The 25,861-nt window shown below is 38.9% G+C and overlaps 1 protein-coding gene across 1 annotated transcript in view; it reads left to right on the top strand.

Moving 5' to 3' along the window:
- Nucleotides 1-14,989, top strand: part of CDCA4 (cell division cycle associated 4) — a 71,185-nt gene extending 56,196 nt beyond the window's left edge. The window contains exon 3 of the mRNA XM_044074360.1: nucleotides 7,229-14,989. Within this exon, the coding sequence (XP_043930295.1) occupies nucleotides 7,234-7,989 (756 nt within the window). The 5' untranslated portion in view covers nucleotides 7,229-7,233 and the 3' untranslated portion in view covers nucleotides 7,990-14,989. The remainder of the gene's footprint in view (nucleotides 1-7,228) is intronic.
- Nucleotides 14,990-25,861: the final 10,872 nt, after the last annotated feature.

The raw sequence follows: 25,861 nt of genomic DNA, 5'->3' as shown, positions 1-25,861 counted from the left end.
CAGCAGGGACATGGGTGGAATTCCAGGGGTGTATTTTCTGTTCCCCATCCAGTTATCCAGGGGTGTATTTTCTGTTCCCTATCCAGTTATCCAGGTTGTGCTTAAAAAGGTTCAATGATGTACTCTGCTTTACGTGGAGAAGGGAGTCTATTCCACAAAAGGGGGAGTCTCTGGGACACAAATCTGTCCTGCCGACAAGTCCTGTTGATGTCACAGACCAGGTTGAGGTATCGCATGTGGGTTACTTGAGTGGCGCTTGAGTTATGGATATGCAGCAGTCCCATCAGGGCAGGGTCTGAGATTGCTTTGTATGCCAGACAGAGGTCACCTCTGAGGAGTCTGTAGGAGAGTAGAGGGACAGGGTTTTTAGCCTATCTGTGTAGGGTAGATGTTTGAGGCCCTGGATTCTGTGGGTGAGGAATCTCAGTGGTCTCTCCAGCTGCTGCTGTTCAAGATATTGATGCCAAAAAATTCAGTCATGTCATCCATGTCAAGAAGACGTAATAACTGGTTATGATTGGTGAGTCACGATCATAACTCTTTGTAGTGCATGAAGTTTTATCTACTCATCGGTTACAGTAGAAAAATAATTTACTGTGTTCATTGTTTCATAGATTAGTACTAGGTTAACTGCCCTTCTGGGCCATTTTAAGCTTAGTCAATTACTCCTTGTGAAAATCAAACCCTGCACTTTATGCCTGTAAGGTAAACACCTTAACCATCATGCCAACCTCCCACCCATATTATAGGTTCATAGATAAATACTAGGCTCAGTACTGTTGTGGGCCATTGAAAGCCTAGCCAGTTTCCCCTCAAAGGTGCGAATCAAACCCTGTACCTTGTGTCTGTGAGATAAACGCCTTAACCATTATGCCAAATCCCATTTATTTTATAGCCAGTAAAGCACTTGGCGAGTGCTGTCGCAAAGACAGGAAGTAAGGAAAAAGTCATAGATACCTAATTCAAATAAGTTACTTACAGACTGACGCATGTAAATTTCCATGGGCACAGGAAAAATATTTTGGGACAGAAGGAATGTCCCTTCCCTTATATCTGATCATAATAGAACTTTTTTCAGAACTTTAAAAGTACTGTGATGGTCAGGTCTCACTCTACAGTAGCTCGTAACAGGTTTATTTATTTATATATATTTTTTCAATTTTTGGCAAGTAATCATAGTGCTCCACACACAGTAATATGTTAACTCTCTTGTTTTGATATCAGCAATCAAATTTCCATGATTAATCATAAAGTTAGATGTGTGATCCAAATCAAACAGATATATTATTTACTTATTTCTCATTTTGTTAATACAGTGTTTACTTCTTGCAGAGGCATATTTAGATTCCTGTCTCGATTTATAGCGCAAGATGCATTAAAAGTGATGTGTAGTAAGAGCTGAATGGGGCCTGATAACATTCCCAGTTTATCGATTGGTAACCTATTGTCTGAGCTGGTCAATGTATTGTATGTTATTTTTAATGGCTTACCAAAGGAAGGTTTATTTCCTACTATGTGGAACATTTTTTTTTTTTTTGAGTAGTTCTCAACTTGTCATTTGGCAACATGGGTTTACTGTTGATAAGTAAACTTTGCCAAGTCTAGTAGAGTTTTTTTGATCAAGTTAGAATTGCCATGGATCTTGGTCTGACTGATGGAGCAGTTTACCTGGATCTTACCAAAGCTTTTGGCACCTGTTTTGAAAGATCTTACCAAAGCTTTTGGCACCTGTTTTGAAAGTAATGTTGAAGTGTAGATTTTATCTCTCCATCATTAACTGGGTACCTTTATGGCTCACTGATCACTCACAATGTGTTTCTACCAAAGGGTTTACTTCTACTGCAGGTATCAGTTTTGGGCCCACTTTTGTTTAATTTAGGTTTTTCTACAACACTGTTAAATCAGTCATTTTGAGTGAATAAATATTTGCATGATAGAAAGCTAGGATTTTAGTACAATCCAGTGACAGTTAAATAGCATAAACAAAGTGTTAACCTGACTTCAGTAAGTGGGCTAATGAATGTGGTCTTTCTTTTATTTCTGACATTTAAGATTCAGTTCTTCAGACAGATTTATCCTTTAATGTTTATATTTCTGAGTAGTACAGCCTTGGAAGTGGCTTAGCTTGCTATTGATTAGCATGTTGCCTGTATCAAAAGTCTGACTATTATGCCAAAATCTACATCTCTTTGGGATGAATGTCATCTTCAACTTTTGTCTCTCTCATTCTCTGTTTGAATATAATAACACCTTTTGCGTTTATACAAACAGTTGCTTTGAATGGAGTCTGTACAGTGCAATTTACCGTGCATATTCCATCTTAGAGACTTTAATTACCATGAGAAATGTTATATGTATTCATGTCTGTATCTCTCTTTGTCTGTCTCTGTGTGTCTCTCTCTCTCCTTCCCTTGTCTTGATATTGATAGATATAAATTTGTTTATCGGAATAGTGCACTGATCAATATTGACCAATTTCTTGCTCAGCCCAGGTGAAATACAAAAATTTAACAAACAAAAATGCAGACGTAATCAGTAATAGAGTAGTTCAGACTAATTACATAGAAAAAACTGTACATACACATTCCATTGAACAAGCACAGTGCAATGTACAATCAAGGAGAGTGTATTGTACAGTATATACATTAGTTTCTAAAGTGGATCAGTCTTAAGTGAATCTTGAGAGAGGAGAGACTCTGAAGGGGAGATAGGTTAGGTGATGTGACCAGTGTTGAAGCAGCAGCATTCGGCTTGGAAGAAGTGCTTTTTGAGTTGCATTCTGAATTTGGAATAATTGTTGATTTCCTTAATGTCAGTGGGGAGAGCTTGCCAATTAAATTTCTGCTATTTTGGAAGGAAAGTAATATTAACATTCAGAGTATTAAATCTTTTACTGTCACTTTTTATCTATAAGAATGCCATAGTAAAACCTCCCCTTACCCTAGGAAATATTCTGGAAAATTACTTTATTTGCAACACACTATCATCTCTCTCTCTCTCTCTCTCTCTCTCTCTTTCTTTCTCTCTTCCTTTCTCTCGTTCTCTTTCTCTCTCTCTCTTTCTTTCTTTCTCTCTCTGTCTCTTTCTCTCTCTCTCTCTCAAAATTAGCATGGCTTTTGTTCTGTTCACAATACTTCCACAGCTCTCTGGACACACTGTCCATTCCAAGAAGAATGTAGTGACAGAGGTCTAATTACTAGAGCAATTGTTGTTGACCTTGTTGGTCACTCAGTTCTCCTAGACTAACTCTCTGAAATAGGCATTAGTAATGGCACACTGCCATAGTTAAAAAACTAACCCATCCAACGGTCATTTCTCAATTTCAATTCATCAACCTCTGTAGAAAAGTGTTCCTCAAGAATCTACTCTGGCACCTGTCCTCTTTTTCTGTCTACATTAACAAACTTTCTTTTGGCTTACCCCATCTTCCTCTCATGCTTTATGCTGATAACATGGTCCTATTCCTTTCCAACCATTCTGTCTCTTCTCTTGAACTCTTAATTTCAGGCTGATTTTCATGCCATTATTCAGTGGGTCAGTGATAAACCATTACTGCTATACTCCTCTAAAACAAAAAACTTGCTTTTTGGCATTAGGGAAAAACTTACTTCAATCTCCAGGTCTCTAAAAATCCTTGATCGTCTTAATAAAACTGCAATCAAATAGCTAGGGGTTTGGTTGGACTCTTTCCGAAATTTCCAACTCCATCTGGACAAGACACTCAAAAAAATTAACTCTTTCTTATCCTCGGCTAATAATCAACCAAGTCAAGCAGAGATAGCCTCTAAGTAGGCGATATGAGAGCATGGGTAGTAGGATCTCTGCTTTTCTATCCAGACCCTATAGAAATACTATAGGTAAAGTTATCTTATTGGCTTATCTAGGATATTGTCTCTCACTAATTACTACAACTTAATGTAGTCAGTCCATTTCAAATACCATTTACAGATTCATCACTCTCTCCCTGAGAAATGAACACCACTGCAAAACCATTGGCGAAAAAAAAAACAGACTACCTGTGAAACAATGTGCTGACTTTCTACTTGCCTCTCAACTATTTAAACTCATCAGGACTGACACCTTCCCTCCACTAGTTTCCAGACCTGAGATGCACCAGTCTTGAACATCTTAATCAGTCGTGTCCTCTTCTGCTACCCCCCTCCCCCCAACTAGGCTTCACTGCACAGGCTATTCTTTTTCAGTCTTTTGTCCCAAGCACTGGGGACTTTTAAACCAAATTTCAGGGAGTCAATGTTTTTCAAACTGCCTTAAGCCTATAACACTGGATGATGACCTATGAATCTTTGAAAACTGCCTGAGGAATGCACAGACCCATTGTATGTAATATTCTGTGCATTGCACACAACCTGAAGTTGGAGTAGAAGCCCGCCAGGTTAAAATGGAGTAGGTGGCACCCTTGGTAGCAGTGTGGGAACAGCCAGTGGCCCCCATAACTACAGAGAACCGGTCTGAGTTTTAGAAAGGCTGCATAGTGGTGGTTCTCTCCTGTGCTCTTTGTTGAAACTAAATATGCTTTTCCACATGCTGCAACAGTAAGTCAAGGAACTGCTTTAAAATTTGTGAGGCCAGTACCTGCAAGTCTCATAATGTGTCCCCTGTCAGATGGTAAAAGGTCCCTGTATTAAGGGAGAGGAGTACTATACAAACCTTCAGGTCCACTGGGATAAGCATGCCATGTCAGTGTTGCATGTCTCCTAACTCACACATGGGATCTCTGCCCACGCAGTAGTCTTCAGAAGTGGTTTATTCATGGAGGTGATAGTGTGTTTGCCACTTGCAATGCAGAGGGTCACAGTGTGCAACATCATGGACTCTGGCTCTAAAGGCAGCCACTAAAGCATGCTGTTCTGTTAGTGCTCATGCAGCAACTAGCATTATAATACTAGTGAAGCTCTTCTCCACAGGAAAACCCAGGCATTCAGAATAAATGATTGCTTTGACTCATCATGCTAATTGTATACATTCCTGAATCTCTTCTCAATGTTCGATTTCATCATTCGTTTATGTGATTGCTCTTATTAGTATGTTGACACCCCTTCGTATATTATGTGTTGCACTCTGTTTCTCTGATAGTGTGGTTGTATTGCATGCATCTCTGAATCACTCTCCTCCTTGCTTGTCACTGCTGACCCCTGCTCTATGCTATACTACATACATTTTTCAAATGATACTGGAAGCTGTAAATAAGTTTGATGTGGTTCGTCTGACATGGTCACTTATCAGTGAGTCACGGTTAGACCAGCTCAGATGCTAGAAATGTTGACACTATCACCCTTGAGCCAGCAGCAACAGCAGACCTACAGCATTATGTGAAATTAATCCATCAAAGTTCCTTGCTTGGAGGGCAGGCCATTAAATGAGGGTTATGTTTCCATGAATCCATTTAGTTCTGTTAACTCCTGAGGTCACAAAGCCTTGGTGCTAATAAGTAAAGAAAGCTTTCAGCTGCCACTAATTCATAAAAACCGTGTCCATTTAATTTAAAATTTTCTGAAAAGCAGCTTTCTCTGATAACCAGAAATTTATTTCCATTCCCTTATCAAACTGTATCTGTGGCTTTACATGCTCTGTATTTGGCGTGACATTTCTGAATGCAATTGTAAGGATCATTCCAACAGAGACATGGTCTTATGTGTAGTCAGTAGCTGTAAAGATTAGCAGCCATACTTTTAACAACCCTTCAAAGTCATGGTATAGTTGCTAATTCTGGAGTGAATCCTTTTATTTATTTATTTTTTAAACAGAATTACTTCATCAGTTGCATAACTATTAAAAATGAAGTGCTTATGCCTGAGGACGCAACCCTGTTTACAGACTGTATGTCTATTTTGTAAGTTTGGCTGACACCAACCTGCCCAGTTTGTACTTAGGTGTACTTGTAGTTCTAACAAAAAAAAGAGGTGGGGGTGAAGGGAGCATGGAAGCATTTTTGGAAAATACAGCAGTTATATGTAATGTGAATTTCTTCTAAATTACCCTGCTGATTCCAAGGGTGAGGTTTAACATAATAGAGTAAGACTGCGGATGTTTGGGGCACTTCCATCTCGTGACTAACCATGTACCAATTACAGTCTGTCTCACTTTTCCGTGACTGTCCCCCACACACACACACACACACACACACACACACACACACACACTTCTGTCCAGTAAATTCTTTAGGAAATATAATTGCTCCACCTGTTAACTACTGCAGGAATAATCCTTATTTTAAAATAATTTGCCAGTAAAGTTGAACTAACCCATCTGTGTTCACCATATATTTGCCCCCCCCCCCCCAAGTGACTGTCAAGCCCCTTGTTAGCTCACTCATTTCATTCAATCTCTTGTATCCTAAAGCAGAATGAGATTGAGGCAACAGCAGGGGCTAGAATTGTTTTCCTTCTAACACACCACCACCACCTTATTCACTAAAAAGTGTGGCGCAGTGCCTTTTACTTTGGCCCTTGTGTAAGTGTGCACACCATACAGCCACAGTTCCAGCTTGAATGCATGTGCACTCCTTGGTGGATTTATGCTTCTCTGAGATTGTAGTTGCAGATGCTGCAGTCCTGAGCTTTACCCTGGGTGGAGCTCTTGCCACAGCACTCTTGCCATCACCCTGTCCTGGGGTCCTGGGATATGGTGGGAACAAGCACTGGCCACACACTCCCATGCCTCCCTCACTGGTGGCTTCTCCAGTGTCTTGGCCACTAGATGAAATTAAATCTTCTGGGCTTAGTAGCATATAGCAGTTTTATGGTGTGGAGATTCCTGTAGGTTGTCTTAAGGGTCTATTTCCTGCCACAGTCTCTGCTACCCTCTTGTTCCCATCCCGTGAGCCTGTTGTCTGTCCCACCTCTTACACATACTCGACAGTCTTTTTTTTTTTTCTCCTGCTGCTGCTTTCCGCTAATCTTTACTAGAAATGGAGAAAAATTGTGCATACCATCTACCTGTGTAAGATTAGGATCATCACCTGTGATGCTGGGTTGTATATGATCATCTGCTACAAAATGATTTCTGTAGTTCATGTTGGTATTTGCCTGTTAGCCAAGTTCAGATGGGCTGCTTGCAGTGACCACTTTCATAAAATGTAAGTTTTGTCTTTCTGTTACTGTGCTTAATTTTCAGAAATGTTTAGTGTTTACTTTAAATTGATATTTTAATTTCTTTATCAAGTTGTTACACATCACTGTAATCTAACAGTTTTTTTCCTTTATTACAGTGAGGATGTTAACAAAGGGTGCAAAACGAAAATATTTGGATGATGTAACTGACAGTGGAAATGCAGTTGACCCTGGGATAGTTCCTTCATATGATCTGCAGCGGCAGTCACTCCTGGATATGTCCTTGATCAAGCTGCAGCTATGCCACATGCTTGTAGAACCTGATCTTTGTCGTTCTGTCCTTATAGCCAACACAGTACGACAGATTCGAGAGGAAATGACACAGGATGGAAGCTGGCAGTTAGCAAATACACAAAAGTCATTTCAGACTTGTTTTGACCGTTTACTCGCTACAGATATTCTCTGTCGTGCATCACCAAGTTTTCAAACAGAAGAGTTAATTACTTCTAATATTGACAGTTCTAATGATACTGCAGTTAATCAGGTTCAAGATGAACTTTCTTTACCTGCAGCAGTATCCCCAGTTCAAACACAAGAAAGCAAACCATTTTTCTGCCACTGGAAAACAGAGGACCATCAGAAATGTCAAGTAGAACTTTGTAAATCTGGGGACCCAGTGTTTGCAACATTAGAAGTTAAAAGTTCAGACCTGTTTGAAAGCCCTTTGGATGATTTATTTTCAGATGTTGATACATCTCAGTATGATTTGGACTCTATGCTAACTGGAATGTTAGGTGGTTCTAGAATTGGGCATTATGACTTGTTGGACAGTTTGTCTACTGCATCACCATCAGGCTCAAGTCGTAAGGTTGATCTCAGTGAGCTTGATCATATTATGGAAATTCTTGTGGGATCTTAACTAATTGTAGTATATTTAAAATAATTTTAATTGCAGTTATTCGAGGACCTGTTGCTTCTGAACTCAGAAAGTAATATACATTTGTTTTGCTAAATAATATATTTTTGAACAATTCTTTAAAATGAATCCTCTTATCCGGCAGTACTAGAATTCTTTTATGGATCTAGTATGCAGTTTCACAGCCATATAGATTTTTTAAGTAAGTTCTGTTATGGTGGTGACAATGTCTTATAGATTAGTAGGTAGTGATGAAAGCATTCACTGAAGATGCTTGTAAAAGTCGATCTTTTAGTTGAAGTGGCTTTTTACAAAGAAAGAATTGTAGACTGTCATTTTGAACTTTACCAGGCCTAAAGTCTAGTATTCATTTAGAGTAACAGTTGGCTTATTGTCTGCTGTGTTCATATGTTACCACCTAATGCAGTGAAGACCCTTAAAGATTTGTGCAGCACTGACATCACCAAAATCACGTTTTTAAAAATATATTTTTTCTACAGTTGTTTACTACATGCATGAATAGCCGCTCAAATTTGTAAAAAGGGCTCTTGCAGAAGATACTAAAATTAGCTGTATACCTGCCACTTATTTGTAAATGTTTTCCCACTAACAGTTGCAGCCTGTCATTCACACATACCATCTGTATGCATGGGCATGTGTGCATGTAAGTAATTCATGAGTGGACCCATACTTCTCTCCAGTTAAATTTGTAATTTAGCAGTAGCTGTAGCTTGTGTTGTGTAACAGTATGTTAGCATGATTTCTCTCGGAAGAAAAACTAGATTTAACTGTTGCCATATCCTGGTTTGAAAAATGTAGTCAGTCACCACTTATTTGTCCTGGAGGGATTCATTGCCTCACAGGCAGCTTTACAGAAGCAAATTTGCAGTGATGTTTAAGTTTGTCGTCCGTCTGTCTCTCTGTCATCTGCTGCATTTGCTAACAAAATCTGGTTATATTGTGGATAGTCTAATAATGGGTTAGCAATTGTTCCACCATGTTATTTCACCAACTGTAACAACTTTCCAGTGCTTGTAACTTGTCATTTATTTGGAGGAGTATATGTAGACACTCCACTGTCTGTAACCCAAGGCTTCTTTATTCCCTGTACAGCAAAGCACCAGTTCATACGTGTAAATCTAGGTGGCAGTTTTGATGTTCTGATGGGAAGCCTTCACCCTGTAGAAATTTGCAGTTGGATGCCTTTTCTCTTCATCTTCTTACACCTTGACTTTTCCACAAACAAGATGAACCTTTTTGAAATGGATATCTACCTCATTGACCTCAATTGCTGTCATCTTGCTCACTTTGAAAGTATGTTACTTTTGAGGTGGCTATACCAGTAACAATTACTTTGAGATGAGCTATTGATGGAAGGATGTAATGCTCCTGAAAAAGATATCATAGTTTACAGGTAGAGACCCCAGTCCTGTGTCTCTCCATTCATTGAGTTATCAGTTTGTCTGGTGGTGTGACACCCAGACTGCACCCTTTCTAGACAGATATGGATGGCTTTCTAGACCTGTTGCACAACCGTCTGGTGCCCATATGTAGTCTTAGTTTATGATATTGTTCATCTCTGAAGCATTGTTCATCTCTGAGGCATTCTGTTTCTCTCTGTCTCACAGTCTACTGATAAGTACATATGCTCTGAGATATTAACTCCCTTTCTTACCAGAAATTTCAGTTTTGTCATGTTTGCCTTCCCGAAAAAAGGGATGGGTTGAGAGATTGAAATTAACCTAGTGCAGTAAGGTAAGTTTATGGACGTAACTGGTTTGGTGTGCCAAACCTCGGTACACTGACAGATGACTGCAAGACCGCAGTGGATCCTCAAGAGGTTTGAGAATGTGTTTTGCTAAGAAAAGATGCTTCTGATGGCCTTTTGTGGAGAAAGTTAAGTTCATTGTTTAGTTTTTTTAAGCTGAGACCATTAAAACTTACATTTGGCAAAGTAACTGGTAATTCTAATGGGTTACACCATAGTATTCTGCTACCTTGCTGTCATTGAAATTAATGTTGAAGTGCCGAAGCTACCCCATTCCAAATTGGTGGCAGTCCTTGAAGGGCTTCTTCTCTTGGCAGCTGTTGCACAAAGACAGTCCAGGTAGTGACAGCATTGGCTTTATGCTTTCTCTGTGCAAAAAATGATTTTAATCTAAACTCTCAAGTATGTTTGTTCATCAGCATAGATTCTGTTCCTGTTGAAATCCTTTCTGTGTTTGCTTGAGAAAGCCTCTTGAAGATCTGTTGCACCTACAAGGGCACCCTGCCTCCACATTTCCTGTAGGTTTCTTGCAGTTGACCCTTGAGGTTTGTAGTGAGACATCATTTTTCCCCTTGCTCTTTTGTTTATTTGTTCTCTACACCAGAGACTTTGAGAATACATAGCTTTAGTAGTTGGAGAACTGTGGATACAAGAAAAGTCAGTTTACCTTTATTTGAAATTTTGGCACCTGGTGGTTGCTGCCCAGTGCCCACTGTAGCAACTTGATTCTCAGGTTCTTTGACTTTCAGCAATTAGCTATTCTCTTTCTACTAACATCTCTGCATCTTAGGTATGTTGTCATCTTGTCCAGAATGCAACTCTAAACGAGAAAAAGTCATCTTCTGTGTTGGGATGTTTTGACTTCTGCTTCCTGTTTCTTCAAGCTGTGAAAAAAGAACTTTGGTGGACTAATCCAGCTAAGTTGATGAAAGGTTCCCACTACCCCTACCATTCTCACCCAGTTTATCTACTTTATAAACACAGACCCATCAGATAACAAGGTGATATGGGCTAACTTTTCACATCTGTAAAAGATGGTTGAGTGCTGCTTGTACTGTGAAAGTGATAGCTGTGTGGACAGCTTGTTCCTCTGTCATTTGTTGTGCTTTACTGCCAGACTCCTTGATTGTGCTTTAACGTAAATGAGGTTTTGTGAAGCAGGCTTTAGTAATGAACGCGCTGCCAAAACCACTCTTGTCATTTTGCATCTCATTAGTGGTGGGTGATGCTAGCAGATATTAAGCACAGTCTTTTTCTTTTGGAATTATCAGTTTGGCCACAATTTAGGACAGAGTGCTGCATGTAATTGTAAAGTAAATAAATGCTGCTTTTCTAGCTTTGTCTTCATTCTTTCTTACGAGTTCAGGTATGTACATATGTAGGGAGAACGATTCATACCATTTTTTTTTAATACAGGGAGGCTTATTATTTCAGGATTAGGTAGTATGCAATGGGGCAGCCACGGTGGTGCAGCGGTTAGCGTTGCTGCCTCACAACAAGAGGTTCTGCGGTTCGATTTTCAGCTAGGGTGCCTTCAGTGCGGACTCTACATATCCTCCCTGTGGTCACGTGGGTTTCCTCCGGGTGCTCTGGTTTCCTCCCACATCCCAAAAACATGCTGTAGGTGGATTGGACTAAATTGGCCCTAGGCGTGAGTGCGTGCATGTGTCTGCCTTCTGTGGAAAGTTGGGTGCCAGGCTGGCAACTCGACACCGTAAAACTCTCCCTTTTGATATGTGCAGCCCACTTGCAAATAGTCTGAGCATGAGCAGAACTTCAGCCTTGCTGCCAGTGTGGTAGGTAACATGATCCATATTCAGCCATTTTAACACTGTTGTCAAGCCCTCCATCACTTTGATTTTTTTAGAGTCTGTGCCTGCTTAAACTGCAACTTTGGCTGCATTTACTAGGCCGCAAAGGCAAAAGCAGTGGATACATTCTTATCCGAGAAAAACTGCTGCATATATCTCCCTTTTTCCTTCAGAAAGTTCATCTCAATTTGAGATTGTGCTGAAAATTTCATTCCTCTAGGCCTCTTCCGACCCAAACAAGACTGGCTTCCCAGTCTCCTTTAAACCACCTGTATAGTTGATCCCAGAGCCTGTCTCATAGCACACAAGTTCAGTGACTCATCCTTGCGTAGATTTGATTTAGTCTTGGTCTTCTGTATGGCATGCTTCTAAATCTGGAGTTAGGTAGCCAAACATTGCCAATTAGTTTTTCCAGAGGAATAGGGAGTAGCACTTCACCCGTGCCTAAAGTGGTATTTTCCTTTACTCTTAATCAATCCATCCAAGTACCAGTGTTCTATTCATGCAGAACAAAACATGAATTATCTCCATTTTCTCTGCTGGCCGTAGACATTTATGCTTCTTCCCTTGTCAGGCAAATAAAGCAGTTCTGAGACTCTGGCAAGTCCTTTCTATTCGTAGAGTGAATGACTTGATATCCAGTGCTGAAAAATGTTTTTTTGTTTTGTTTTTATTTGTTAAGTAATGACTTAAAAATACTGTTAAGTTGCTAATATTGAGTGAAATGACAGTTGGTTACATGACTGCTGAGACTGTTCTTAGATGATTCATTAGCTGTGTCTGTTTAAATGTCACTGTCTGATCCTGTCTACACACTTATTAATTGGTTAGGAACGCATTCCATAACAGGTGAAATGGTGGCCTACCAGAGGTATTATTATACCAGTCACTTGTTGGGGTTATATCCCATATGTTAGTACCTTCTGCATGAGTTTTTAAGAGAGGTAGCATGTTTTTGTGAACCAGTGTGCCATAAGAGTACATCTTTGATAAAGGAATGGTAAGATCAGGTACTGCAGTCCTTTTCCTGTCAACTGTAGCCTGGTACTGCAGAACTAGATAAGTGTACTAAATGAAATGTGTGCACGCACACACATGCAATGAAAATACCCCTCCCGAATGCTTCCACTTTTATTAGCTGTATTGTGTTAAGTGCCACTATGCACTGCTGCCTTGTACAGTTGGCAAACACTAGAAAAGGGGATACAAGGCACACCCCTTATGTGTAAATACTTTGGGGGTGGGTAATCCTCTGCACTGAGATGCAGTTTGCATGGAAAATGTTGCAGTGTCAGGCAATCCAGTTGTTGGTACTTACTGCAGTGTCCTTTTTCTTGACTGTATGTTGCTGCATGAATTATTTCACTTGGCTTTACTTCACTGCACCTGGTTTAACCATATAGATGGAATACTTTCAGACCATAGAAGTATTAGATGAATTTTTCTAACTTTTGGGCCTTTTTGTTTGCAAATGTTTTGTGCCAACTGAACAGCAACACTTATATGGAATGTTTACTGTACGTGACCTTTTTTTATAAAATTGAGCATAGATGTGGATAAACTGAAAACTGATGTATTTTCTTAAATTTATTCACATATTTTGTTAGAAAAATATTTTAATACATGTAACCATTGGCTATATAATTGCTGGAATGTATTTTGTAAAAATGATTCTTTTGTTAAGCGTATTTAAACATTTTTATAGTCTTCCATTTTGATACACTGAATTAGGGAGCCCTTAGAAACCAATTTTATACAGTTTTTGCAACCAAATTGAAGTTCATACATGTTGGATATGATGTTTGTCAGTTTGTTATACAAATGAATTGCTGCCTTTTGTATGTAGAGGATGCAGAAGCTCCCTATACCTAGCCATTGATCATTGCCCTTATTTAACAAACAGTTGTTTTAGAGCAGTTTAATGTTTTGATAAAACTGGGTTCAAATTGATTTGGTTTCATTGCTGTTGGTAACTAGTATATTTAAGTACAGAATTACTGCTGCACAGAATGTGAAGGGTATACATCCTGTGTAGTAAGAGATGTATTGTTGATTAGCCAGGTAATATACACATTTTGATTTTATTTATTTTATTTATTGTATGTTAGTGCATCTGATCTGCAGCATCAACATCTTGCTATGATCAGAAGTTGTAAATAAAAAAAACATTTTGTCATTGTATTACACAAATGTTAAAGTAGCCTGTATAGTGTAAAAAAAGGTTATGTTTTTTTGGGATTTCACCAGGTTTAGAGATTGCCAGAGGTTTTTTAGTACAGTTTCTGTATGGATTAATTCCTGTTGTAAAATGGGAGCCTCAGGGTTATTTTCATCAGCAGCTCCATCAAACAGCATCCCCTTTTTAATATGCTATGATTCCAAGTATTTTGATGTGAAGAAGACAATGCCTCACCAGATCTTCAGTTATCCTGTTTCCAAAAAAACATTTGTCGCCATGCATGTAAGCTTTAGTGTAGTGATTCAGAAAGTTAGCTTTGTAGACATCAAGAGATGCACTTGTTCACTCCCTGAAATTCCATACTTTCCAGTTTGTGCTTGTTTAAGTATAGAGTGGTGAACTTTAATCACTTTTCATTTGCCAATTTTGTATTTGTAGCATTCCCAGGGAAAATGTTTGTTTCTCAGAAGTTTGCATTAGCAAAGTGTTGTGGGTACTAAAGAAGCCATTTAGGGTTCATAACACGAGAAGTGTAGATGGCACGGCTTTTGTGCATTTTCACCACAGTAATTGGAGGGGACCGTGTGTGGGTTGTTCCTTACAGTGTTATTCAACACAGTGTCTAATATTTTATTTATAAATTTATTTGCTTCAGCTTCGCTGTAAGCAGACCAATTTTGCCATACATTTTCACCATCTTCTGTGCTCATGAGTTAGAGGTTAGAATTGTGCTTAAGTCATTCTGTTCATTTTTTTTCCCTCCTTGCATCATCATCATCATGTGCTGCAAATGAGATCCCTCAAGAATTGTAAGCTCTCCCTTCCATTAGTAGGGTATGACAGTAACTTTTTTTGCACGTTGTAAGCACACTTAAGTGCAAGAAAGCTGTTTATCCACAGCATGGCCAGTAATCCGCACCACTTACAAGGTATTACATTCTGGAGGTGGATTCCAGAGCAACAAGCTTCGCCAGAGCTGTATTGCATTGCCTTTTTGTTTTAAGGATCCATGGTAAGATCTTTCATTCCATAATACTGCTATTTCTAACTAACGTTCTTTAAGACATTTTGTCATCACACCCAACCCCCTTCAAAAAAAAGGTAGCTGTCTTTAACACCTTTCTGGACATGCAGTATTATTCCAGGTGCCTGCCAGTACTTGAAAGATCTGTGCAGTTTCTTTGTACCTTTCTTGTCTTTCAGAGTCATCTAAGGCTTGTATGACGTTCTTAGTGTTCACACACACACACATTTTATATATATATATATATATATATATATATATATATATATATATATATATATATATATATGTATATAGAGAGAGAGATACACACACACATACATATATATGTGCACACACATACATATATATGTGTGTGTGTGTGTTACATACATTTTATATATATATAAAATATGTAGATAGATGTAGAAAAAATATGTAAAATATACATGTGTTTACCTGTATTTATAACCTTGCGTTCAGTTTTATTGGAGTCTTTTGGTGAGGGGGGGGGTCTAGGAAACTGGAACAAGAGTGGGTCATTCAAACGTCTTTGCCAAAAGGCATGTTTCTGATTTACTGATTGATTTGACTTTGGTAGGTGGTTCTCCATTTGATTTTGCTTGGATTCCACTGTTAAAGCAATTCCTGGTAACTGGATGATCTTATGATGGAACTGCTGAATGAAATTGCCTAAGAAATCAGATGTAAAGTTATGTACTCCTCGACCTGTTTGTAGTATGCATTCAGTGTAGGTTAAGAATACATCTGATTTGTTTGACTTGACAAGTATGCAGAAAATCAGATTTTTTTGGTACTTTAAAGACATCATGATGTGTTCCTACAGATGAGATGTGTGAGATCATCACATTAACAAGAGCTTGAACAAGAGAATTTCTTTCTGCCTTGTTTTTTTACCTCTTTGTTTGTATATTAAGTGCATATCAAGTCATTTTAAAGTTTCTCACTTTCCTTAGCAAATATAAATAACCAACCCTTAGTGATGAGTGCAACGTCCTTACCATATACCATATCAAATTGTATAGTGTTTAAAGTAAAAAAGTGTGCTTTGCAATTAATTTTAAGTACTGACCCTAGAAAGTTTTCTTAAAGCTAAAATCTCCTGACATGACGTTATGAAATAGTGTACTTCTAATTCTATACAACTTGTGTTACTGTATAAGCTACTGTATTTCTGTGCTATTCCAAACTATGTACAGCAACAGGGGAGTCTTGTATCATAGTTAGGCAGTTTGTCAGCCATATCTAACAGCACCATGTTGAAAATTAACAGATTTGATGGTCTCTTAGTGAAACCATAATGTAAGTAAGTAGCTATTCCTCTAAAGTAGTACAGTGGTGATGATTACTTGGAATGTTTTGCAAGGGTATGTAAGTTATTGCCAATACCCGCTTTAACACCACTCTGTCAGTGTGGTGATGAGGAAAAACAGTGAAACTGAAGTCTCAGAAAACATGTCATGATCACGGTTTAATTTTCAAACCATAAGTAACTTTAACATGAAGAGTGAATCCAGAAGTTAAATTAACTGTAAAACACGGATTTATCAGAAGTGTAACAATACATTTTAGTTGTGATTTAAAGTAAGTGTGAGAAAATTTGCATTTTTGTACTCTTAAGATTTGTATTTTAGCAGTTTTACTTTGTCTTCAAGTGTGACCTTCTTTGATAATAGAGAAGCAAATGCAGTACATGAATTCAAATCTTCATTTACAAAAAAATAGTTGAGGTTGAATGCTTGGATCTCACTTGAAACTTTTATTCACTTTGCTGTAGAAATTTCCTGCCCTTTACCAGAAAGATTTCAGTTTTTATACTGTGTTATCTGCATGGTGTTTTTCAACCATATGTTCATATGCATATTATGTTGCACCAGTAAAATGGAGGTTGTACAAGTATAACTATACATTTTGACCATGGTTTTCGTCATTATATGAAAGCTTGTAATCATTAAATTTAGTTTCATTTATGGAAGGAATATTGGGTAAATTTTACAGCACAAGTCTGAATCAAAAGGTTTTATTTGGGAGTGAGTACAGAATAATAATAAAAAAAAAACCCTCTTCTGTTGCATAAAATTGCTTCCTGTAATTAAGCACAGTAATATAGTTTAATACCCTAAAATGTATTTGGAAGGAGGTAGCATGGTAATGAGATTGCTCTGCTTTGAACTGTAATTGGAATATAGAAGGCAACAGCATGGAGAGGTTTTTAAACAGAAATGCAATAATGTTTTATTTTTTCAGTATCAGGTTTATCCTATTAATGTTCATGGGAGCAATGCATCAATAAATGGTATTGTTTACAACATTCTAGCAGTGTGATGCCTTTTTTTTAGACTGACTTATTGCTTATTTAGTCCAGCATCCATACACTCTTTTTAAGTGTGTAAGAATAGAAACATTGGTTGCTTGTTCTACAGTTTTTATTAAGGATGCAAGCATTACTGTCAGCTACTCTCATTCTTCTGACTAATGACAGTTAATAAGAAAACAATTGCTTAAAATGGATAGAATACTTATTGCCTTCATTATTTTATTTTGCAAGTTCAACTTTGTGTGCTATTTGATTTCACAGTAATGGGGGAGATAGTAAAATTCCTTTCTGGACCCAACTTGTCAGATTGGCATGCCATCAGTAAATGAGTGTATCTGGAGCCTGTGTCTTTTGCAGCAGTAATTGTGTAGCTCCATCCCATGATACTTGTTACCATAACCCTTTCTGGCAGATAACTAAATGTAGGGGCTAGATCCCTTTCCTTTTTTTTTCATTTTGATGCAGCAAGAAATACAGATCTTATAAATATTTGAAGCTGTATGTTAAGACCTCATTAAGCTCAAGACTACTAACCAGAAAGTAAACCAGATTTAAACTCTCTATGTTAGTCTCCAACTCTCACGTTCTACAGAAGCAGTACCTCAAAAGAAGAAAGGAAAATGTATCAGAGGGACATATGCACACAGAAAACTAGGAGGCAAATTGTTTTGTCCTACATCAACATTTCAGCCACAGAAGACCCGACATCTGTGTCTTCAGAGCTCAGAAACCTTCCCCCTCCAGGTTTGGCTAACGTCAGTCACTCATACAACAGCAGTTTCTGTATAAAACCAAAAGCTACATTGCCACTTTAGAGCATTATTTCCACAGTTTGCTGTATATGCTCACCTATTGCATTCAAAGGCACTTTTCAACCTTCTCCAGAGCATTGTACATGTACGTACCTCTTTTTTTCTTATTTTATTTTTAATTTATTTATTGTTGTGGTTGGAAGCCATGGATATTCTAGTGCAGTCAGATGTGAGTATGACAGTGTTTTAGTGCATGTCCACCCTTAAGAAAGCCAGATGATGTGGTCAATAAATTCCATATAAAAATTACTCTCAACTGTGGGTTTTGTTAAGACAAAGAATATAGTGTTGAGGGCTTTCTGGTTTGCCAGGGTATACTTAAAAAAACTCTTAGGAGTTAACAGCATTCTCTTGCAACTATTTAGACAAGAAGAGGTCTAAGACGTACAACCATTCCATTATGGCATGTTCCAGTTTTTTTCCTTGGCCTTCAATGGCCCGCCACCCCACCCAAAGAAGAAAAAGCATAATTAAGGAAGAAGGCTAGTAAAGACTTGCAGTGTCCCATTTACCTTGAATGTTTATTCCAGTGAGGTACATTCTCAGCACCCAGAGCAATTTGGTAGCACCATGCTGAAGGATGCAGGCATATCTCACTAAGATGAATATTGTCTATCTTTTGGGTTTGACACCTTATCGCATATGGACTGTAGCTAAAGCTTGCTTTATAATTTCAAAAGGGGAGAATGGTCAACATTTTTTTTTGTGGTGCGTGTTTGTGACACTCCAGGTTGTGGTGTGATGGTCCAGTATTCATGTCCTCAGGCCTAGACCTCCAAGAAACATGATGCAAAGAAGATGACTTAGAAGTGGAAACCTAAGAAGCCCACTGTAGGCTCCCTGCAGTTGTCTGGACCCCAGGCTTTTTCAGGGCCTCATTGCCTCCCATTTAAATCTGGATATTCCCTAACAATATGTATTGGCTCAAAGATTCCTTCAGGCCTTGCCGAGTGTGCAGCAAAGTCTAGGTCCACTTTCTGTACCTAAGAGAGTAGAGATGACTCCTTAGAGAATGAGGGAGAAAATATTTATTTTTGCTTATTTACACTTTTTTGAGTTAGTCCCACTACGGCAGGACCCTCTCTTTAGGAGAGACTTGATATGGTGTTCTTATTGACAAAGCGAAATTTGATCAGAGCACTGAGCAAATTCTTCTACTGTGCGATGGAATCCTTTTATATCCATCTGAGCTACCCTCTGCTCAGGCAGAGATAGGACCTTGGTTTAACGTGTCATCCAAAGAACAACATGCGCAGGAATGCAACACTCTCATTATGCTGCACTGCATTGCCAATAGTGGAAAATGAATCCAAGCACTTAGTGTGAGAATAGAATCAATAGTTTGGCAAGTGTGCTGCTATTGAGACACTGACATTTCAATGAATTATAAGAACTTTATTCTACCTTCCAAAGGTCTTGTTCTGTGGTTTAGGATGATGCAGACATAGAGGACAACATGTCCTTTGCTTCACACACATAGGATCTTTGAAAGATACTGTGTATGAAGAAATGCTGTTCAAATGGAAACAAAAGAGGTGTGAGGTGCCTAAAAATGACTATTTTGATTTATTGGGTCTGGATATCCCTGAACTTGTGGTAGTTCCTTCAGTTGTAGGAGCTCTTGAGGATATTTTCTTGGCTAACTCTAAGGAACTGGCCACCCAACTCACTACCTCAAAGAAACAAGATAGATTTTACAAGGTTCAGGATTCCCACAGTTTTCTGCACAAAACCCTATGGCAGATCCAGTAGTGTTTTCTGTAGATCCAGTGAATGTGCATCCTTCTCCAAGTACTGTCTCAAATGGTAGGAAAAAATAGCACTAAACTGATTTGAGAAGAAATTGTACACATTTGCCACTCTGGTCAGCATTACCATAAAGGAGAAATTTGGAGAAGTGTCTAATGTAGACTAGAGAGCAAAATTACTTTATCTCACCATTATTCAGCTGGCAAACACTCTAGGGTGACTGCCCTAGGGTCTATGATAGATTACAGACCCTGCTAGATGATGTAACAGAGCAGTTTTTTGTGCACCTCTAGACAATGAACTGTTTTTTGGACATCCCACTGGTGAAGTCTTTAAAAAAGTGGAAGAAGGGGGTAAGACTAGTCATTGAAATGTCTTCATCACCCCATCCCATTATACAACACGAGTTGCCTGTCTCAACCTGGCATCTACTATTAAAGGCAAGAAAAAAGGCAAATAAGTAAAAGGCTAAGGATCATTGCAAAAAGAAATGAAAGGGAAACTAGAAAGAGATGCCTTGGTACCCCAGAGTGTAGCCATGGCTGCATGTTATCCCCCCATAAGACAATCCAAGGTGTTAAAACATTCCACCTTACCAAAACTACAAGTGCATCTGGTCTCCTCTGTACTGCAGGAGCTACTGCTACTGGAAGTAAAAGATTCTATACCAAGACAGGATCAAAACACTGGGTTCTACGCAGTGTTGGTAGTGCCCAGAAGGGAAGGACTGTATGGAGGCCATTTCCAGACCTCAAGTCTCAATACCTGCTCAGTACCCAGAAATTCAAAATGTTGACATTGCAAGCCTCTTTGTCACTCCTTTTCCCTTAACCAAGATGGTTATCTTAGACCTCAGGGATAGCTCTCATCACATACCTATCCGTAGAGACTATGGGTGTTTCCTCAGGTTCAAGGTGAGAGCGGCTCAAACTAGCAGCTGATGAGCTTGTCATTTGGATTGGCTGCCGCCTAGGGTTTTCACCACATATCTGGCCGTGGGAATTGTGTACTGCAGAACAAAATACATTTGCATACATCTTATCTGGGTGATGGCCTCATCCAATTCACTATCCCAGAAGGAGACAGAGAAGGCTGTGAAGTTCACAGTGGGCTGCTGCTGCTAAAACCATACATTTTCCTGCAACATCCATAAATCAGGTCTTACCCTTTCAACAGTGTAGTATTCCTCTCGAGTCTTAAAGACAGAGGACCGATCTCCCCTGAGCAAAAGTGGAATATCTGGTGCAGTACTTGCAGAAGATTGAAGAGGAAACAATTGTCCAAGCCAGGGAATGCTTTGGGGTGCTAGGGTACATGGCCTACTCGCTCTAGCCTGGATGCTCATAAGAGAACTTCAGTGACACCTCAGATCCACTTTGGATCAACATTCCCAGTCCCTGAAGAGATGATTCCTTACATTTCAATGCAATTACAATGGTGGTCCAGCCAGGTTAGACAATCTGGGGTGCTCATCTTCTGCAAATCCCATAATTAGTCCCCCTCTAACTACAGATCCCTCAGACCCTAGCTTGGGAAGGAAAACACATTCAGGGAAACCTCAAAATTCAAGCAGTCTGGAATGTGACCCAGAAGCACATAAATGTGAATTGGAGCCATCATCTCTCTCAAACATTCAATGTCTTCAAAGTTATTTGGAAAAAAAGGGATCCTGCAAATGATGACACTACGGTAATGTGATATATCAGCAAATGGGGGTGGGGATGTAACCCATTCATGCTACTTTGCGCAGGCAGGCTATGATTGCATGGGAGATACCTTTACAGTTACATAGATCACCTTAAAGGCAGCTACATCCTATCTTTGTTGATATGAAGGAGTGTCCCAAAGAGAGACTATTTTGCCTCTGTGCAACAAACCAGTGACAAAGTTGTACTCCAGAGCACCAGTCAATGAGATTTTACCAGTGAATGCTGCCTTCTTCAAATGGACAGGTCCCTTATCTGTGTACCACCTCTAAGCCCCCAACTTCTAAGTTTGATTAAGGAAGAAAAGCCAAGGATGCTTTCAATAATCACCCTTTTGGCCTAGGCAGCAGTGGTTCTTCCTTCTCTTGCAGATGACCATAGTGTAAGCAAGTGTGCTGTCTTTGCAAATGTACTTTTTGTCACATAACTAGGTGGCCTTAATGCATCCTATCCTAGAAACAATGCAGCTCACCCTTTGGGTAATTAAACTTTTTTTTTTTTTTTTTTTGCCATTCAGGCATTACTTTAATGAGGATACGGTAACACACTTAAAAAGACTTGGACGTCTGGCAGAAGGAAATCCCTATCCAAATGGAAAAGGTTCTCTCTGTTGTAAAAAAAAATAATAATGAACATTGCACTATACCAAGGTGCATTGATTATGCACTGCTTAACTGAGATGTTTAGTTCAGGCCTGACGCAGCCACCATTTGTGTGTGGTGCTACAGTCCCCTCAAGTATCTGACCTGGAAAACTATATGGTTACTTGCTGTCACATCTGTTATAGTATCAGATCTACAGGAAACACAACACACCAGAAAATAGCAAAAAGCTTTCCGGTACCTCTGCTTACGCCTTCAAGGTTGAAGGCGTAACCCGAGGTACTGGAGACATCAGTAAAGCTTTTTGCTATTTTCTGGTGTATTGTGTGTTTCTTGAATTTTGGGATTAGTGTGTGTTTTGGGCATCAGATCTACAGGCCCTTGTGTGCAGACAGCCCTTCTTGGCCTTCCATAAGGACGAAATCAGCCTTAAGAGAAAACCCACCTTTATGTCCATAGTAAAGGTCTCTTAATCAAGCTACTCGGTTAGTTGTCTTCTTCCCCAACCATTGGAACAAAGGAGAAATAAGCCTATGCTTCCTAGATGTGCAAAAATGATTGAGGTAATACCTTCAGAAGCTCTTTCTTTTGCAACGTGGAAAACATTTTCAATCATTCTCCAAGTCGCTGGCCATTAATATCATGTTCTGTTATCCTTCCTATGGTAGAAAACTAAGAAGGAACTGCAAAAGCCTGCAATACTAAGACAGAACTACAACTACCATTATGACTTTTTTTGCAAAAATGACTAATCAGTCAATCTAGGAGGCAGTTAGATGCTCTTCATTTCAAACATTTTCCAAAACACTATAGACTGAATATCTCTTCATAGCATGAGCTGGGTTTGCTATTGCCATTCTTTAAGGCTTGTTGCCACCCAACCCTTCTACTCCTGTAACTTCTTTCCTTATGAGCAACATCATCCCAGATGTAATGACTCTTGTAAGAGAGAAACCAAGTATAAGTCCACACACGTTTGTAATTCAAAGGGAGTTATCTACCTGGTACATTGTCAAGGGTGCCCCGCTTTCTGTATCGGGAAAACCGATAGGAAGCTTAAGGAAAGGTTATACAAGCATGTGTACAGTATATGCACTGGGAAGCAGGTTAGTGCAATACCTAAGCACATAGAAGAATATCCTACCCACTCCTTTGAGTTCAGAGCTATTGATTGTGTGTTGGTGGATAAGAGGGGAGGTCCAGTGACCCTACTACTGGAAAAACTAGAATTGAAATGGCAATTTCGGTCCAAAGCATGCCAGTACCTGGGTCCGAATGAAATTTATTCAGTAGCCTGTATCCCAAAATTAAGGAGTCTTGCATGGTAACATCACGGGAGCAATAAGAACAACAACAATTGCATCATAAAATGGAGAAAAAAAAGAGAAGAAAAAAAGGGGTAGGGGACTATTCATTTAATCCAGTTGTATTCATTTTTCATCTAATTTATCGACCTCATTTATGCAAGTAGGATTATTTATTCATTATTGTTTTAATATTAACTAGTAGAAATATGAATTTACATGAGGGTATGAGTTTTTTGTTATTTAATGTGGAATATTAAATATTATATATCAAATTTTATTTCAAATGTATGAATGATATTTTTAGAATAGCAAACATCGGGGAGTTGTATGTAGATATTTTATATGTCAATATTTTCATATTAAATATATTCCCTTAATAGTTGTAGATGCATAAATAGGTTACATATGCATGTATATTTATATAGAGGTTTTTATAGTTGCTAATAGCAAGCTGATTAGATATGTGTACCTTAATCCAAGAGGTTTAGGTTGGATGAACTGTTATGAATGATAGGACTAATCAATGTTTACAGCAGTACATTATAGGGAAATTGATTTATTATTTATCAAACGTTAACTGAATGTAACAGTTTGTGGAAAAAAACATTACTGGGTGTTCGATTGATGGTTGGGATAAGTGTTTTAATTGTTTCAATCATTTTAATTGTTTTAACAAATAATTGTTTTATCTAATAATCAATAATTAGTTTTAATCATATATTTAGGGTGGCCATGGTGGTGCAGCGGTTAGCGTTGCCGCCTCACAGCAAGAGGTTCTCCGGTTCGATCCTTGGCTGGGGTGCCTTCTGTGCGGAGTCTGCATGTCCTCCCTGTGGTCGTGTTGGTTTCCTCCGGGTGCTGCGATTTCCTCCCACATCCCAAAGACAATGCAGTAGGTGGATTGGACACTCTAAATTGCCCCTAGGTGTGAGTATGTGCATGTGTGTGCCTTCTGTGGAAGGTTGGGCGCCGGGCTGGCAACTCGACACTGTAAAACTCCACTGCCAATCATGAGTGGACAGATGATCCGCTGTGGCAACCCCTAACTGGGAAAAGCCGAAAGAAGAAGTAGTTTTAATCATATATATAAAGTTTTAGGTTGGTTGTTAGTGTTGTCTGAAGAAGTCTTGCTAATAGCAGGACGAAAAGCACTTTATGTAAATAAAGGTTTATTTTAATTCTAAGTGGTGACCGTCTTTACAGCTTAACAGTTTGGATGGTGTTTGGTGTCTTGTACTCTCCGGCTGGCCTTTGTGCCTCTAAGTCTACCTTTGGCTTCTAGCATTGAAGTCAAACAATTTTTAAAAGGTTTCCTTCATATCCAGCCTGTAAAAAAAACTTACTCATCCCTCTTGGGACCTTAATTTTCTTTTTGAGAAATTTGACACAGTTCCCGAGTTTGCAGTTTCATCTTCCCTATAATGTACTTGGAACATTGTATTGCTGGTGGCTCTTACTTCTGTCAAGGGGTCTCTGAACTGCAAGCATTCATGGCAGTCCCTCCTTTTTATGTTTTTCACAAGGACAGTGCGTCTCTTATCAGTCTTTCTTTTATGCCCATGGTAGTTAATGATTTGTCCTGAAATCAATCCATTCATCTTCCTTTTTTTTCTTCTCCACAGAATTCTAGCGAAAAGGCTCTTCACACCTTCGATTTACACTGACAGCTCAGACATTACCTGAACAAAACAAAGCGCATCAGGAAATCTGAGAAAAATTTTGTTTCCTTTCTTGCCAGTAAATTGGGTTCGGCAGTGTCTAAGCTAACCATCCCTTCCTGGATTTCTAAGGCCATTTCCTTTTTTCTATTCTTTTCATGACAAGCAGCTTTCCTGTTCTATTCATATTCATTTTACTAGGGCAGTGGCCACTACTTGTGCTTTTTTTCAAGGGTTTGGATACTAGAGCCATCTTGTAAGCTATTACTTGGTCTTTTGTTCACACTTTTACCAAACATTAAACATTGGATGTCCTTTCCAGGGCCATCCTTCTTGGGTTTGTGGAGGACTCTTTTATGCCTTCCTGCTCCTATACTTTACAGTAGTCTCTGTATTGTCCCAGTAGTAAAGAATACTGAAACAGAGATAAGGAAGGGCATAGTACAGCTGTGTAAGCTGTTACCATAACAGTAGATGTTCCACTTCTCACTGTTGCAGTATTCTGTCCCTCCTTACTGCCCACTCATACTTTCTGTTACCCTTCGTCTAGCTAAGGAGTCTTTCTTACATCCTTTTCTTCTTTTTGTCTTCCCTTCCTGAATGTACATGTTCATTGCCTTTTTCTGGGGCTGCTTTGGTTCTTCTGGGGCACTTCAGTTCTGAGGATTAGGCATTTGTACATCACGTATGTACCTTATGTATTGCATGTAGGGCATATGTTTGACATACCATGTCTGGAAATTGTAAATGCTATAGTATGCTGGCCAGATGTTCAGCTATCCTTGGCAAGGTATCCCAAGAGCAAAGAATACTGCAGCAGTGAGAAGGAGGAAATCTATTGTTATATTAAGCCCTTACATAATTGTACTTTCTCTCAATTTTAATGGTCTCATCAGAAGAAGAAGGTGAGGCATTTTAAAAGGATTACCATTTTTGGTTCAT

The sequence above is a fragment of the Protopterus annectens genome, chromosome 6.part0 (assembly GCF_019279795.1).
Source record: "Protopterus annectens isolate FY-2018-M chromosome 6.part0, PAN1.0, whole genome shotgun sequence".
NCBI classification, from domain to species: Eukaryota; Metazoa; Chordata; order Ceratodontiformes; family Protopteridae; genus Protopterus; species Protopterus annectens.
Note: the sequence above shows the minus strand (reverse complement) of the source record. Positions and strands in the feature narration are given on the sequence as shown.